Source organism: Solanum stenotomum, chromosome 4 (genome assembly GCF_019186545.1).
Source record: "Solanum stenotomum isolate F172 chromosome 4, ASM1918654v1, whole genome shotgun sequence".
NCBI lineage: Eukaryota > Viridiplantae > Streptophyta > Magnoliopsida > Solanales > Solanaceae > Solanum > Solanum stenotomum.
The window spans coordinates 360068-377533 of NC_064285.1; the positions used below are offsets into that span (position 1 = coordinate 360068).

General features: G+C 28.8%; 3 protein-coding genes and 1 pseudogene across 3 annotated transcripts in view; 1 reads left to right on the forward strand and 3 right to left on the reverse strand.

Annotated features, from left to right (window-relative positions):
• Positions 1–3892: 3892 nt before the first annotated feature.
• On the reverse strand, positions 3893–5148 carry LOC125863378 (transcription factor MYB78-like). The gene is made up of 3 exons (XM_049543567.1): positions 4916–5148; positions 4669–4798; positions 3893–4510 (listed from the first exon to the last, which is right to left on the reverse strand). The coding sequence occupies exons 1-3, from the start codon at positions 5064–5066 to the stop codon at positions 4054–4056; spliced, it is 738 nt and encodes a 245-aa protein (XP_049399524.1). The 5' UTR covers positions 5067–5148; the 3' UTR covers positions 3893–4053.
• Positions 5149–10624: 5476 nt separating this feature from the next.
• Positions 10625–11921, reverse strand: LOC125863377 (transcription factor MYB78-like). The gene is made up of 3 exons (XM_049543566.1): positions 11684–11921; positions 11356–11485; positions 10625–11137 (listed from the first exon to the last, which is right to left on the reverse strand). The coding sequence occupies exons 1-3, from the start codon at positions 11832–11834 to the stop codon at positions 10669–10671; spliced, it is 750 nt and encodes a 249-aa protein (XP_049399523.1). The 5' UTR covers positions 11835–11921; the 3' UTR covers positions 10625–10668.
• Positions 11922–13306: 1385 nt separating this feature from the next.
• Positions 13307–13460, forward strand: LOC125863499 (small nucleolar RNA U3; annotated as a pseudogene).
• A 3355-nt stretch (positions 13461–16815) lies between these two features.
• Positions 16816–17466, reverse strand: part of LOC125863155 (30S ribosomal protein S1, chloroplastic-like) — a 5654-nt gene continuing 5003 nt past the window's right edge. Inside the window, exon 7 of the mRNA XM_049543310.1 lies at positions 16816–17148. Within this exon, the coding sequence (XP_049399267.1) occupies positions 17044–17148 (105 nt within the window). The 3' untranslated portion in view covers positions 16816–17043. The remainder of the gene's footprint in view (positions 17149–17466) is intronic.

A 17466-nucleotide genomic window follows, 5' to 3' on the forward strand; every position in this document is an offset into this window, starting at 1 on the left:
TGTTAGCTAGTGATTATTTAAATAGCTATAGTTTAATTTAAAGTATGATTATGAAATCTAGCTATATAAATTGTATATTTACGAAACGTAGCTATATACCGTTATTGTATAGATAAAAGAGCTAATTGTATCAGATGAATATTAATTATATTGAAAAAAAAATGCAGTAAGACGACATATATCGATTGTATAAGATTAAGCAAATATTAATTATACTCACTATATATTATATCAACTGAAAATGTGTGAAACAATTCTACCGCGCAAAATACACTAGACAAGCCATTATTATTTAAAAATTAAGACAAAAAAACAAGCTTTGCTTTTAGTAGACATACATCCTCCCACATGTAGACATAGTTTCTATTTCTTATAGCCCTTCTTTTTGTTGGGCTAAAGAGGCCTAAAAATATTTTAATATGATAAGATATTATTTATTTTAAATTATATATATATATTTCAAAAAACGCTTTATCTTATTGAGAGTATCACTATATTTTATATATTAGTCTTTTTCTTTTCAACTATTGATTCAAAAAATTGGTGATTATCTGATAGTGTGTCACATTCTTAACAATTATCCTCGAACTAAGTTACACATGTTCGATTCTCGCAACATTTGACAACTTATCCCCATTACATCAACCGATAGAATAGTTATGGCAACCAAACATGAATCATGTGATATTATCTGCTTTAATTTGAATCAATCTCGTACAATTTTCTCTAAAATATCTCACACATTTAGAATATTTCTACATATTTTATATATCACATATTTTTTTTTCAATTATTAATATGAAATTTTATTCGCACCTGAAAAATAAAAAACTTAAAAAAAGGGGTATAAGCCCACCAAAATGGTCTCTTTTCATTACTCAAACGCACGCTTCCCATTTAAAGTATAGTTTTAATATTAAAATATTTACTAATGTTCCCTCTAATGTTTACAAATTATATAGTACACGTAACTATGTTGATTTTTAACTCTAAATTACCCCACATATGTTTATAAATAAATCAAATATATTTGGAGATAGGAATATTTTTTAATATACCTTTTACCTTTTAATAAATACCACATTTAGTTGATTTAATTATTAATTAAGACGTGTTGTTTTGGCACTATATAGCTTTAGGCCCCTACAATATAATTAATTAATTATAGACTTAGTTGATTGATCTTTTTTATTTGATTGTTCAATGTATCATCCAATTTCTCAAATTAGAATTCACACTAGTGAAGAAAAGAAGTTTTATAATATATAGTAACATTGCCCTACAAAAAATAAAAATGTATTATAGATTTAACATATAATTCACGAATCACGGGGATCTAGATAGATCGATATATTAAGCAAAATAAAATAAAATCATGTTCATTAAGAATTATAAAGATTGTAATCACTATAATTTTTACGATTTAGTTATTGTGAATAAATCTGAACGTTCAATCTTAAAATTATAAGAGATTATGGATGGAGTGATGATGATGGTTTTTTAAAGATGAATAAGGAACGGGGAGGAGGAAGTGTGAGCGGGTTGAGTCAATAACATATCCCTTTATCAATGAATATTAGCTTAAATTATTTTGATACGTCCAAAAATTAATTCAATCACTATAGAAATTGTGATTGATCAATGAATGAAACATCCAATCAATTGGTGAAGCAAAATATGACCAAGATTATATTTTTAAAAATAATAATAGGATGAATGTATAGTTGGTCTAGATTCATTGGCAGTAAAATAGATGTGGATACTTTTGGATTTTTCTTATTTGGTGTCGTATATGGCGAGATCAAAATTTTTTATTAAGAGTGTTAAGATTTAATATATACATACGAAAAATACTTTTCAGTCTAAATACTTTGTATAATATTTTATATAAATAATATAATTTTTTAATTCGATGAAACGTGCAGTTCAACTGATCATTCTTCGTTGCACATGTCTATGGCACTACCAATATTCATATTGAGGCTTTATTAAATTTAGATTCAAATATTACAAGACTTGTTTCTAAGCCCGATATTTATTAAAAAAATCATTCTCAAAATCGTAAACCTAAAAATTCTAATGAAAAATCATAAATTCTGAACTATCCGACCACAACTTATATTGATGAACCTTTTGGATTCATTCCCTCACTCTTATCTTATGTTTCAATCAATAGTTATGACTTGTAACATTTGTAGTATACTAGTTGGAATTTCCTTATTTATGTTTTGTCAATTCCTAATAATAACTATTAATGGTGATTATGTGTGTGTATATATATATATATATATATATATATTATTTTTTAATTTTTCTAATTGTCCCCTCTAAACATAATAACAAGTCTATAGAGTTAAGAGAAATCTCATCTCTAATTTGTAGTTGACGTGTGTACAATACAAGTCAAACTAATTAAGAAGCTTCTAAAGTTAGTTCTTATTAATTAAGTACTCAAAAAAATAGATTAACTTAGCTTACTTTGAGACTAAATAATCATATTATTAAATCCCAAAAATAAACTTTTCAAGGTACATGAACTTAATTTGCTTTGCAACCCCATGTACACACAATATATTAGATACTCCTTAATTTTGTCCCAATTTATCTACCATCTTTTTTTAGCTTTTTGAGACTGAAATTAATATGGATTTCGATTAAGATTTTAAAAGAAATAAATAATTGCACTAGCGTGAAAAAAATTTGCACTATATAGTACTTATCATATATCGCTTATTTAAAATTTAATTTAATTTAGCTTAAAATATTTGTCAGGTTAATTTTAAAGAAGTGAAAAATGTCACCTAAATTAAGACCGATAATTAATTACTTGCAAAAAATTCAAAAGGCATAAATAAAGAAAAGAAATTAGTTCAAACATCTTAGTAAGAGTTTACTATTTTAATCTATCTAAATAAAATATATACTATTGTTGAGTCAAAAACAATAGTCAAAGTCAACAAAGAATAAAATAGTCTTGTAGCTCAAGGAAATCAAATTGTACATTATAAACTATTGTTAAGAGTCAAATAAAATGGTCAACACCAGATATGACTTAGAATTAAAACTATAATAATAAATTTAGGATTTAATCAGTTGCGTAACCATATATAATGAAAGATAATTAGTTAAAGATACTTCATCGGAATTTATATTGTGTATATAGAAAATCGTATTAAATAATACATAAATAACAATATTTCATATATATGCACATGCATGTACTAAATCTAAATACTTTTTTTCTGACTTTGTTAATATCTATAATTATTTTATACGCGTTTTGTATGTATTAATATTTATAATTTTATATTATTTGTGTGTAAATCAATCTATCGAAAATAACTATTTTATCTTCTAAAGTAAGGGTATAGTTGATTATCTATGTATTTACTATCTTTTTCAGACTCCACTTATAATGTTACGCTGAGTATTGTATAGATCTTAAACTTGTATATTTTGTTGTTAAGAGGAAAGAAGCCGATTGATGGTCAACAAATTAAGTTACATTATTTGAATTAAACTAAAAGATAAGATCACGGCAAAGTGTGGGAAGTGTTTAAATTGCACTAAAACCTAATTATAACTATGAAAATATATGTAAACAAAGATTACATTTGGAACTATTTTTTCCAAAAAGTTCCAATTGTTTTCAAAAAAGGTTTTCTTATAAGGCTCTGTTTCACCAACATGGGTTGTGGTGTGATGACTGAAATCGTTCCACCCTTAATTCGAGATTTGGGATTCGAGCTTTGAGGATGAAAAAAAATCACTTTGGGATCATCGCTACTAGAAATAGGGTCTGCAACGCGTAAATTTGAATTTAGTAAAACTTTATTGCAGATACCGAACAACAAAAGAGCAACCAACAAAAAAAAAAGGCTCTTTTTGAACTTGTAAGTGTGCTTTTATAACTTGTAATTAAGTTTACAAACAAATGGCAAATAATAAAGATAAAAATGTTCTATCATTTCTTACAATTGTTGATTATACTCTAAAAAAAACATACCAATACTCAAACATAGTTGTTGATTTAATTTAATTACTACTTTCTAATTAGGACCAAATGTCTTCAATGTTGCACAAATTGTTGAAAACATCTTCATTATCCATCCATAATTCTATATTATTTTGTTGATCCATTGCTTGGTAATCTTCATACCATAATTGATCACTTTGATTAACTTGATAATAATCTTGATTAGAGTTTTCTGATGAAGTTGCCACGCTGGAATTCTCCGGTGTAACGCTCGTGATTAAAATACTATTATTGTTGTTGTTCGTCAGTTGAACGGGTTGTTGAGTTTCGCTACTAGAATTATTATTGGAAATTTTGGATGCTTGAATTCTCTCAACTAGTCTTGGAATCCAAAGATAACGTAATGTATCTTGGAATTGTTTGCTATTGACATCACATTTTAGTTGTTTTGCATGTTTTTGGACTCGAGTTCTCCAGTAATTCTTAATCTCATTATCCGTTCTTCCTGGCAAATGTTCCGCAATTTTTGACCACCTACACTCAAAAAATATGTAGTTGTAAGATATTTGAAATTTATGTTCTTGTAAAAAATTCTCAATAAGAATAAATTAAAATGAAAAACTTATGGCTAGGTGTTTTCAAATATAAAAATATATATATTTTAAAACAAAATTAATAATAAAATAATATACCTATTGCCCCAACGAAAATGAAGTTGAAGAATTAAAAGTTGTTCTTCAAGTGTAATATTTCCATGTCGAACATTTGGTCTAAGATAATTAAGCCATCTTAGCCGACAACTTTTTCCCGTTCTCTTTAAACCTGTTTAATTAATCGAAACGTCAGTTTTTGAATAGACTAAAACAGAAAAATATACATATTGATAGTGTAAAACGTTTATATCCGGATGATATATACGTTAAAGAGTTATTTATTTACCAGCACAACGTGAGAGAGAATTCCAACGACCTTCACCATGATGAGAAATATAATTCATTAGAATAAAATCTTCTTCAACAGTCCATGGACCTCTTCTAAGCTCCATTATTTCTTCATCAATATAATTTTCTTGATTAATTAATTTATCCATCAAAATTGATTGATAAAATAAAAATATAAAAAATATTGACGGATTTTGCTAATGTTTTATAGAGAGAGAGAGAGAAAGAGAAAGTAAGTGTTGTGAATAGATGTATTTTGGAGATAGAGGGAGTTGTGCAGCTTTATATATAGTGTGAGGGAATGATTAAAAATAATAATTCTATTTTTTAATTCCCATTTTTTTATTATAAAGTTTAATTTAAACATAGTATGTGATAATACGACTCGTTTTGCACCTTTTGGTTTTGACTATATACTATATGACTATATAATAAATTAATTTCCCTTCATTCTACATAGTGGACTCATTCAACTATGTAGCCAAGTTGACATGAATTTTGACTTTCTGATTTCATGTAGACATGTAATAATCCACGTATCAAGATTTATATTTTAATAATATCAGTGAAAATTATCGCATAATAAGTTAGATTAAAAGAATTTCATTTACTTATAGTTATTATGTTATTGGAGTCTATCAATACTAAGTCAGGTTCATCTTAATTCATTCGTTTACTTAATATTAGACTTTCATTTCATCATGTTGTCTAAGCTCTATATATCTAATTCTTGATGTGCAGTACTGTTGAATATCATATCGTAGAGGATGGATGTTATGTCTCTTTTTGTGGTTTTAGGCAATTCTGATTGTCTCATGAGTTAAATTTTAGATTTGAATTAATATGATCAAGAGTGTTTAGTTAATAATATAAAATTATAAGGACCGTTTAATAGACAAGAAATATAAAATAAAATTATACTGTACTACGATCCTAAGTTATTATCCTATCATTTTCTTTTATTATTTGCCAAACAATATACATTGATTATACTTTATCAATATACATAACTTGAATTTATTGCAACTTTTTCTAGTAATAGATGTATAACGCAAGTCAAAAATTAATAAACTAAAAATTCTAGGTTCACCTCCAATATTCTTAGGTGAAAGCAAAAAATGACTAAGTTAAGGATATATATGCTCTAGTTTTTGGACGGCAGGGGCACTAATGTTCCAAAAATATGACGGAGGGTATTTGTTTACCATTTACGTCAATTTGGGATATATTTGTTGTTAGTGAAAAATTACAAAATAATAAAATTGCAAGATTACAATTGAAAAATAAAATGAAGAAACAAAAATCTCTTCAGGCTGAGACGCGGATATCTCGCTCTCTTTAAGGAGATTCAAGCCCACTGCAGCAAATGTTTTCACCGGTCCAGCAGCAGTCCTTCTTGACTTGTCCCCTCCAGGATACTATTAGGACCGAAATAAGCAGGTGTAATGCGAAAGCTAGCAAAGCAAACCTCGAAAGACCACGAGTAAGAAGACAAATGAGAAACACATCAAAAGAGACAGATTTAACGTGGTTCGGTCAATCGACCTACGTCCACAAAGGAAATGAACAATCCACTATAAATATGAGAGTACAAAATATAGAGAGAAACAACCTCAACCAATTCACTCAGAATACAAGGAGGTACACAAAATTCTCCTCCAAAACCGCAACTCTCAAAACCCTAGGACTACATTGTGAATGATAATTAAGTTAGAAGGAACAAACCTATATTTATAGAGTCCTAAAACCTTTTCTACAAGAAAAGGACTAGTCAAAATATTAAAACCCTTTCCTAAAAGGAAAACTTATTTATGGTAAGAAATCAGGGCAAATAACCCCAACAAATCTCCCCCTTGGCCTGAATTTCTGACAAAATAAATTTGTCCACCTTCTTCACATAATCTTTAGGATCTTGCATCTCTTCTCCATAATCTCTTCCATCAAATCTACGTCTCGACACAGAGAACCTCTCTGAAACAGTTTCTCCAACAAAATCTTCATTACTGTCAAAAAGGTTGCGACTAGAACTACACCCACCAAGATGAACACCCATCTCTAACATGGTTCCATCATTGAACCATGACTCTGATACCACTTGTTAGGACCGAAATAAGCAAGTGTAATGCGGAAGCTAACAAAGCAAACCTCGAAAGACCACGAGTAAGAAGACCAACGAGAAACACATCAAAAGAGACAGATTTAACATAGTTCGGTCAATCGACCTACGTCCACAAAGGAGATGAGCAATCCACTATAAATATGAGAGTACAAAATATAGAGAGAAACAACCTCAACCAATTCATTCGGAATACAAGGAGGTATACAAAATTCTCCTCCAAAACCGCAACTCTCAAAACTCTAGGACTACATTGTGAATGCTAATTAAGTTAGAAGGAACAAGCCTATATTTATAGAGTCCTAAAACCTTTCCTACAAGAAAAGGACTAGTCAAAATATTAAAACCTTTTCCTAAAAGGAAAACTTATTTATGGTAAGAAATCAGGGCAAATAACCCCAACAGATACAACAACCTTCACAAAGTACAACTCAACAACTCTGGACAAGAGTTGAGTCTAAAGCTTCACAAAAAAGAACACCTCTCTTCAACTAATAAGAACTCTCTTTTTGACTAACTCTTTCACTCTATATTTTTCTTATGTGTTGTGTATAACAAACCAAATGAAGACCACCACTATTTATACTAGAAGAAGTCTTCCTAGCAATGAACAGGAAGATAATGGAATAATAAATAGTAAAAATAATGATTTTAAGAGTTACATAGGTTACAAAGAATAAATAGAAATAAAGAGCGAGGAAGTAATGGTCATAGTTGACCACTACACACGTTCTGCCAGAAAGCCACAACGTACAACAAAAATGGCCAACGTTCACATCAAACTTAATCAGCAATGAAGTGTGACAATTAATCCAAATTCAACGGCTAAAAAGTAATGCACCATGCTGACTAATTTTTTTAAGGTATTAAGGTCTAATTTCTGACAGGTATGAAGCCATGGAATTGGAGACAGCCATGGAATTGGAGACAGCACTTCAACATAATTTTAAAATATTAAAATGCTCCTAAAACCAACATTTGTCCTTTTCCACTTCTTTTCTATCAATCAAATCAAAATTCTCCATTAATGATTTGTCGATCCCTAACAATAAATATTATGTAATTTCTTGTTTCTTTTTGGGAAGAAAGCATTAAGTTTCACTTTTCTATTTTTGGTTTCTATCTTAATATATACCAACGTAGCACCTTTGAATATTCGATTTATCACTTGGTGGTGTAAAAAATATTTTGTAGCTATGAGTTATACTTCAAGTTCAAACAAGTAGCTAGGATTTGTTGTATAAATCCTCGTTGTAAATATAACTAACACATATACTTATTAGGTAAATACATATGTCATAAGGTATTTTCTTTCTTTGTCTTTTCTCATAGCTAAAAGTCTTTGTCGAGTTGATTGGCATCATTGCCTCTGATTCTTTCTTTGTTTTCATTGTCGTCTCTATCGGAGTAGATTCCCATTAACACACCAAAAAAAATAAGGTGAAAGTCCTCTTTAAATTTTTTTGTACGAGACTCCTATTTTCTATAGGATGAATATACTTATAGGAGAAAGAGAGAATTATCTTTAGTTTTATCAGAAGGATCAACTAATATTTCCATGTGTAAGGCCCTTTCATGGAAAATGTCGAATAGTTTCCCCTCTTTCTTTGTTGTTGTTGCCAAAGCACCAACAGAATTAATTATTACTATTCATTAGTGCTAATATAATGACATTTTTCTATTTTATTCTAATGCTTCTCCTCCTACACATGTCACATTACGGCTGCTAATAATTAATCTACATTTAAATTAATTCAGTTATATGAATTTTATATTTTTTTTTATTTCCATTTATTTAGATTAGTTTCTCTTAGAAGATAAATTTGTGATTATATTACTTTAATATTACGAATATATGTTAACCTATCTTTTCCTTTCTTTTTTTTAAAATTCGAACTCAAATATTTGTGATAATCATGATGAAGGACAGATTAAGGAAGACGGGTCACGTAAAAGAACTAACAGATACACACATTTTTTAGGCTCAACATCAACAACAACATAACCTAAGAATTTTTTTTATCTAAGGCTCATTATGCCAAAACAGATAATATTTTATATGATGAATTTGAATTGTGACAAGTGACAACATAAATTCTCTAAGCATTATTACTCTTTAATCAACTTGTACTTAAGAATTCATATAAATTCAATTAGCAACGTAAGCCACTATGTAATTAACACTTCTTAATGTCCTCATTTTTTTTCTTAATTTTTTTAATTTGTATTGATTTAAGATTTCAACTTTCAACCCTATTAACCTAAGTACTCTATAGAGTCAAAGACATCTCATATTTGTAGTTGACCATGTTTATGAGTTAACTAGTCAAATAAGCAAGCTTCTAGCAATAATTCTTATTAGTTAATTAATTAATAATTAAGAGATTAATCTGGCCAACTAGGTTTCTGCAAACTAAACAAACATTGTTAAATCTTATTGAACCTTTTTAAGTTTAAGGTACATGAACTTTGTTAATTTGCTTCTCACACGTAAGCTATTTGCTCATAAATCAAAAAAGCCAAAAGCAAAAATAGTTCAAACAATATATGTCAAAACCAATACATTTTATATATATTTCGTAAACTATTTGGTCGAAGTATTTAGGATCGTAAATTGTAATTATCTGTTTTTATGATATTCAAGTTAAAAGTCATGAACAAATTAAACTATGTTATCGACGCTGGACCTCGAGGCCATAGTCAAGGGCCACCTTGAACCAAAGGAATTTGATCCTTCCGCTCTCGGGGAGGTCTTAAAAAGTCTCTTTACCGAGAGGCATAATTCTCCCTTCTATGAGGATGTTAAGACCGCTCAAGCAGACCATTTTCGGGGCTTTTTAAAACAAAAGCAGCAAGTCCGGCCTGCTTCCCGCCCGAAAGAACCGCTCACTAGCTAGCCGGACTAGTGGAAGCCCTATCTGGAGACATACTGAAAACCATGCCTTTTGAACCGAACGCAATGCCCGTCTTCCAAATAAAAAAAAAAGGGCTCGTTTTAATATTGAAAAAAAATAATCAATGTGTTGGAACGTTGAGTACGATTAACTTTGACGGACGATAAAAATCTTGAAGAAAACAAGTTAACAATATAATTATTACCATCTACTTGTAATTGCAATGTTACAAATAATGACGCACACAAAANGTCAAAACCAGTACATTTTATATATATTTCGTAAACTATTTGGTCGAAGTATTTAGGATTGTAAATTGTAATTATCTGTTTTTATGATCTTCAAGTTAAAAGTCATGAACAAATTAAACTATGTTATCGATTTTTTAATATTGAAAAAAAATAATCAATGTGTTGGAACGTTGAGTACGATTAACTTTGACGGACGATAAAAATCTTGAAGAAAACAAGTTAACAATATAATTATTACCATCTACTTGTAATTGCAATGTTACAAATAATGACGCACACAAAAAAAAGAAGATAAAATTGTTCTATGCTTTGTTTAATGCTTATTAATTATCTCTAAAAAAATTGCCAAAACTAAAACTTCTTTTTCTGAGTCCGACTAAATCCAGATTCGCGCCGAGAAGTCCCACATTGAGGTAAAGTGCTTCCTAATAAAAACGACTCTGTAACCAAGGAGGCTCAAACCTAAGATCTGTTGTTGAGTTAATTTAATTTAATGCTCTAATAAGGACCAAATGTCTTCATTGTTGCACAAATTGTTGAAAACATCTTCATTATCCATCCATAATTCTATATTATTTTGTTGATCCATTGCTTGGTAATCTTCAAACCATAATTGATCACTTTGATTAACTTGATAATATTCTTGATTAGAGTTTTCTGATGAAGTTGCCACGCTGGAATTCTCCGGTGTAACGCTCGTGATTAAAATACTATTATTGTTGTTGTTCGTCAGTTGAACGGGTTGTTGAGTTTCGCTACTAAAATTATTATTGGAAATTTTGGATGCTTGAATTCTCTCAACTAGTCTTGGAATCCAAAGATAACGTAATGTGTCTTGGAATTGTTTGCTATTGACATCACATTTTAGTTGTTTCGCATGTTTTTGGACTCGGGTTCTCCAGTAATTTTTTATCTCGTTATCTGTTCTTCCTGGCAAATGTTGCGCAATTTTTGACCACCTACACAACCAAAAAAAAGACATAATAAACTCGTTATTAGTTGAATAGGAAAGTACTATATGGTCAATAGACATTACATTATCAAGTTTCTTGTCTTGTAATATAACTATAGCAATCTTTCATAAAAAGGTGATATTCCTTATGTTTTAATCTATATGATATAATTTAACAGTGTAAAAATTCTTTACGTCATCTATTAACAAATTAAATGAACATACCTATTGCCCCAACGAGAATGAAGTTGAAGAATCAAGAGTTGTTCTTCAAGTGTAATATTTCCAAGTCGAACATCTGGTCGAAGGTAGTTAAGCCATCTTAGTCTGCAACTTTTTCCGGTCCTCTTTAAACCTGTTTATTAATTAAATATGTTAGTTTTAAGACAGACTAAAACAAAAATAAAATAGATAAATTGAGACGAAGAGAATAATAGTATTATACTTCCAATTACAAGTAATTAATACCATATAGTAAGTGACACGTTGCTATAAGTAACTAAATATATATATAGAGATACTACATATACGTTAAATATAATTATTTATTTACCAGCACAACGTGAGAGTGAATTCCAACGACCTTCACCGTGATGAGAAATATAATTCATAAGAACAAAATCTTCTTCAACAGACCATGGACCTCTTCTAAGTTCCATTATTTCTTCATCAATAATGTTTTCTTGATTAATTAATTTATCCATCAAAATTATTTGTTTTTTTTTTGCTGTAAAAATAGAAACAAAAATTTCAGTGTTATAGAGAGAGAAAGACAGATATTTAGAGAGAGAAAGAAGTGTATTGAAGATATATTTATTGAAGTGGTAGTGCTTTATATAGTGTGTGGAAAATAAAGAAAACACTTATTATTAATTCCCATTTTTTTATTATAAAGTTTAATTGAAGCATTATTATATTATTATATATACTTAATTAAACTCGTTTTGCACCTTTTGAGTTTGACTAAATCACTATATAATATATAAAGGAATCAATATTTTAGATTTTTTTTGGATTGATTTCCACTACCCACCATATAGCAATTTGTCATGTGACTATTTGACGTTTTAACTTTAGTATTTTAGCATAAAATACTGATTTAGGAGATTTACAATTTTTCTCTGAATGAAAAAGGATTTTATAGGTATCACGAAGCATAAATACTAATTTAAGAGATTTACGAAAAAAATTTAGACGAAAGAAGATTTTGTAAGAATCACGATTGATCATAAAAGATTAATTCAAGAGATTTACGAATTTTTTCTGGATGAAGGTGGATTTCTATAGGAATCACGATAGATATAGTAATGGATAGAAACTATCATAAAATGAATGAAATCCATAATTTTTACAACCTAGATGTTTTATTGGAGATGTATAGTGTTTTTCTTTGCAAATAGTAATTGTTATATTTTATGGTGAAAAAAAAATTAATTTTACGTTTTCAATAGACATTATAGTTTGTTTATATTTTTCATATAAGATTTAGCAAAAGGATGATATAATGGATTAACGGATTAATTAGTACACTTTATGAATATTTTTGACACGATAGCTATTTAATTTCCACATATATAGTGTTGTTTGATTGATTAATCGTGTCATTTTGCACTAAGCAAAGCACCTATAAGTATATAATATAGGTTGTTGACTTATTAGTTAATTAAATTATTATGTTTTGATTTGATTCCTTTTTTGTTATTCCCATGTTTGATGTAAATTTTGGGACCTTTTAATTTGTTCAATATCTTCCTTTTTAATGTGCGGAAATGCAGAGTATAGCTATACATAGTATATCTTTGTAATATGATTCTTTTTTTGAATTTCGCGCATGAGTTTAATGCATTAAACTAATCTCATCTTTTTTATGCTCTTTCTCAATCAAAATTCGTTGTTCTTTTGTTATTCCAATGTTTGATGTACATTTTGGAACCTTTTAATTTGTTCAATATCCTTTTTTTTAACGTACGAAATTGCAGAGTATGACTATCTATAGTATATCTTTATAATTTGATTCTTTTTTGAATTCTACACATGAGTTTAGTGCATTAAACTAACTTTATGCCCTTTGCTCAATCAAAATCCACCATCTAGAAGAATTATGAGGGACATTTAGTTTCCTTTTCTTTTATAGTTTAAAAAAAAAAGGAAGAGTAAGGTTCAAGTCGAAAAATTAACGACCTTACTTGAACAAGATCTGTTCTATAGGCTCGTACCACTGTATCCTTGATTTCTAAGGAGACAGGAAACCAAGTCTGGTGAATGACTTATGTCCATTAGACCAGAGCGTGATTCCTCCATGGCCCTTGGGTCATGGTGCCCCATAGATAAATTTTAAAAAAAAAAGTCAAAAAATTAATACTTACAATATAAGTACATATTTTTACGCTATAATGATATCGTGATTATAAATGAAGCTAAAAGGATAAAAGAGGGTTCATTCGAATCTCTTCGATCGAAAAAGTCACATGATGAAGCAAACTATTACAAAGTTAAATTAAAAGTCACATGGTGAAGCAAACTATTACAAAGTTAAATTAAATAGGAAAAATGTGTTTAAGATTCATCAACACTTTCGAATATATTTTTAGACAACGACTATTAAAAACGACATGTCCTTTAGAATTATATTAATAAATCCTTTTTTCCTCTTTCAATCAAATTAATACATATGCATTATATTTATTGGAAGGAATTGTAATTATATTACCCATTAATGATTTGTCAATTTCTTAATAGTAATAATATTCTCTTAAATCTTATGAATAGACAGATCCAATGAAATTTCCTTTTCAGGAAGAAAGCATGATATTTCACTTTTCTATTTTAGTTTCAACCAATAATATATTCATGAATTTTCGATTTATCAGTTGTCGATGTAAAAGTTATTTACAAATTATGTGTTATACTTCAAGTTCAAACAAGTTAATTAACTAGGATTTGTTATATAAATTCTCATTGTAAATGTAACTAACGCATATACTGAGGTAAGCATGTACGTCTTGAAGTATTTTTTTTATATTTGAATGTCTTCGTCGAACCGAATAGATTCTCATTAATCGACATACTGAAAATAAGGTGAAAGTCTAATCCTCTTTTAAATTTGTTGTACGATACTCCTTTCTTTGTATGATGTTCGTAGGCGAAAGGGAGATTTTCTTTTGCTCATGTAAGCAAAGATAAACTAGTATTTTCACGTTAAGGCCCTTTCATGAAAGAGGTCGAATAGTTTCTTTTATGAAAATTCATCATATATTAATTAATTTTATTTAATCAAGAATAGTAAAAATTAGTGAAAGAAAAGTTTGCCAAGTATAAACAGGACAAGGCTGCCTTAATAAATGAAAACAAAATAGTACTATTTTTCAACAATATATTAATTTTATTTTTATATTTGTTGCCAAAAGCACCAACAAGACTAATTATACTATTCATTAGTGCTAATATAATGACATTTTTTCTATTTTATCTAATAATGCTTCTCCTCCTACATACATATCACTTTACGGCTACTAATAATTAATTTATCAACTATGTTCTTAGTCAAAAATTAGTTATATATATATCAATTTCAGTCGGTAAATTTATGAAAGACGAAATAATTCATTTCCTATTATGAATAACTAGTTACAGAAAGACCGTTTCATTTCTTAAGACGATTCAATTTATTATTTTTTCTTGTGCCTATTTTGCGATAGGGGGTTGATTAAATGTCGTAAGTTTTACTCATTCGTTGTTCTAATAATATGGTTAGGAATTAAGCACAAGAAAACCTTACTCGTTGATATAAATTGAAGGGCGTGTGAACTTTTCACTTTTCAGCCTAGATAAATTTTATGTTACGTCAATTTGAGGTTCAATTGATTAATTATATTTCTTTTAAGATATTTATAAATCTATTTTATCCTTCTCTTTTATTCGAACTTGACATCACCTATTAAATTTTCTTAAACCTTAGTATTCTATAATCAACTTGTACCACTATACATTTAAAAAATTCATGACATAATTATTCAATTGAATCAACCAACCTAAGCCCACTTATATAACATTTCTTAATTTTCAATGTCCTCATTTTATTTATTTATATATATATATTTTCTTTGTAGTGATCTTAGGTTAAATTTCAACCCTATAAAACCTAATTTTAAGTCTATAGAGTCAAACACAACACATCTATTTGTAGTTGACCATGGCCCATGGATATAGTTAACTAGTCAACAAAACAAGCTTTAACAATGGTACTTTTTAGTTAATTAATTAATTAATTGATTAAGAGAGTAAACTAAGCCAATTAAGTTTAATTAAACTAAACAAACATTTTTAAATATTAATCTATTTGAACCTTTTCTAAAGTACATGAACTTTGATTAGCTACCCTTTCTTTACGCGTAATTAGCTAATAGTAAGAGTTTATCCAATAATAACAATCTATTCAATATTATTCGATGAGCGGAGTCTGGAGAGGATGGTCTATACGGAGTATTACTCTTACGTTGTAAAGGTAGATGGGTTGTTTTTGACAGACCCTCAACCCAAGTGAAGCATATCAAAATTAGTAAAAAAAGGAAATATAGTAATAAAGAAGTCAAGTAGCAAATAATGGAAAAAAGGGAGAGTTTATCATATTATTAATATGCATAAATATCTAAAGATATTATTGATGATGATGATTCGAACACAAAAGTCAAAAGAAAATAATGAAATATTTAGTTCCTAACAGAGAAGAAAAATTTGTTCAAATTGAAAGTCAACAAACTAAATCTATGTTATCTTTTGAAATTGAAATTGAAAAAAAAAAGGATCATGGAAGATTTGAAAGAATATATATATATATTCTTATTATTATATAAGAGAGAGTTTCAAATTGAAGTAGCCATGTCTCCGTCGACGTGCCTGCTTCAAGGGCATTTTCGGATTTTTTTTGAAAAAATATTTCTTTTGTTCTATTTAATTTAATTATTGTGCCATTTTCCCGAAATTATGAAACCCACTTTAACTATCTTTAGTTATAGCTTTATTATTTTGAATATCAGTAAAAAATCAACATCGATGATGAAAAATATTTTAATTACGGACTTCTATGCTAAAAAAAAAAAGGAGATGATTTCATATTATTTAATTAATACCACTTAAAAAAATAAATTTGTGAACAAATATTGAGCCCGTGACAGAATAAAATTTTTGTAACTATGTGTATATATATATATCAAACTTCCACTAGAGATGCTTCTTGGGTTAGTAAAACATCATATCAAAAAAGTTGGTCTACTTAATTCCAACCATATTTTTTTTTAACGAGTTACAAATTAATTTCAATAAAAGGTCTACTTTCGTAGCTAATTTTTCAACGATATGTTTCTCAATGTTGAATTTTATAACAAAGTTATATCATTTCACAATAACGTGTAGGAGTATTATATGTTGTGTTAATGCTTATATACACTCTTCTTTTGAGCCGATGATTTATCGAAAAATAATATCTGCACAAATAGATAGAATAGTTTCTTGCCTACATATTCACGAAACTCAATCTCATTTAGAAAGCCTAATCTCTATCTTTCAACAACATAACGAAAAGTGATTTAAGAATAAGAAAGGACTTCAGAATCGAACGTAAAATTTAAGTCTATCAATAACATAAGAAAGTTGTCAAGATCATGGTGAATATGTGACATGTCTGTCTGCAACAAAATAGCATATTTCATTCCACTCAATCTCATTTAGAAAGCCTGATCTCTATCTTTCATCAACGGAACAAAAAGTGATTTAAAAATAAGAAAGGAATTTAGAATCGGACGCAAAATTCAAGTGTATGAATTTTCAACATAGATGACAGAACTCTATACTTGCAAACAATATTTATACATTTTCCTCAACTAAGTGATCAAAAATGTGTAGTAACATTATGGTTCATGACTCTTCAGCTGGAAAAATTACACTCAAATCCAGTCCCTCTGCAGGTAGTTCCGAGGTCAACGGACCTAAAATCCCATCGGAGTTCAGAGTCAATCCGCTCTGCAAAGTTATAAAACAAAACGAGTTACATCCCACCAAGATATTCTAACCACGTGAAAATCTATGCTGCTTGGACTCTCCAAAACGTCGTTGCAACTGTGTTGGATCCTCCAAAAATGCACTACTTTTGGAGGATCCGACACGCAACCAGCAACATTTTTGAAGAATTCGAGTAACATAGATGAAAATAAAGAGATTTTCATTGAAGTTGTTTCATTCCAATGTAAAGCACCGGAAGATGAAGTATCCAACATATCATTTATCACACCTCTATAGCCTAAAACTGCTTATCTTCACTGGAATTACCCCCCCCCCCCC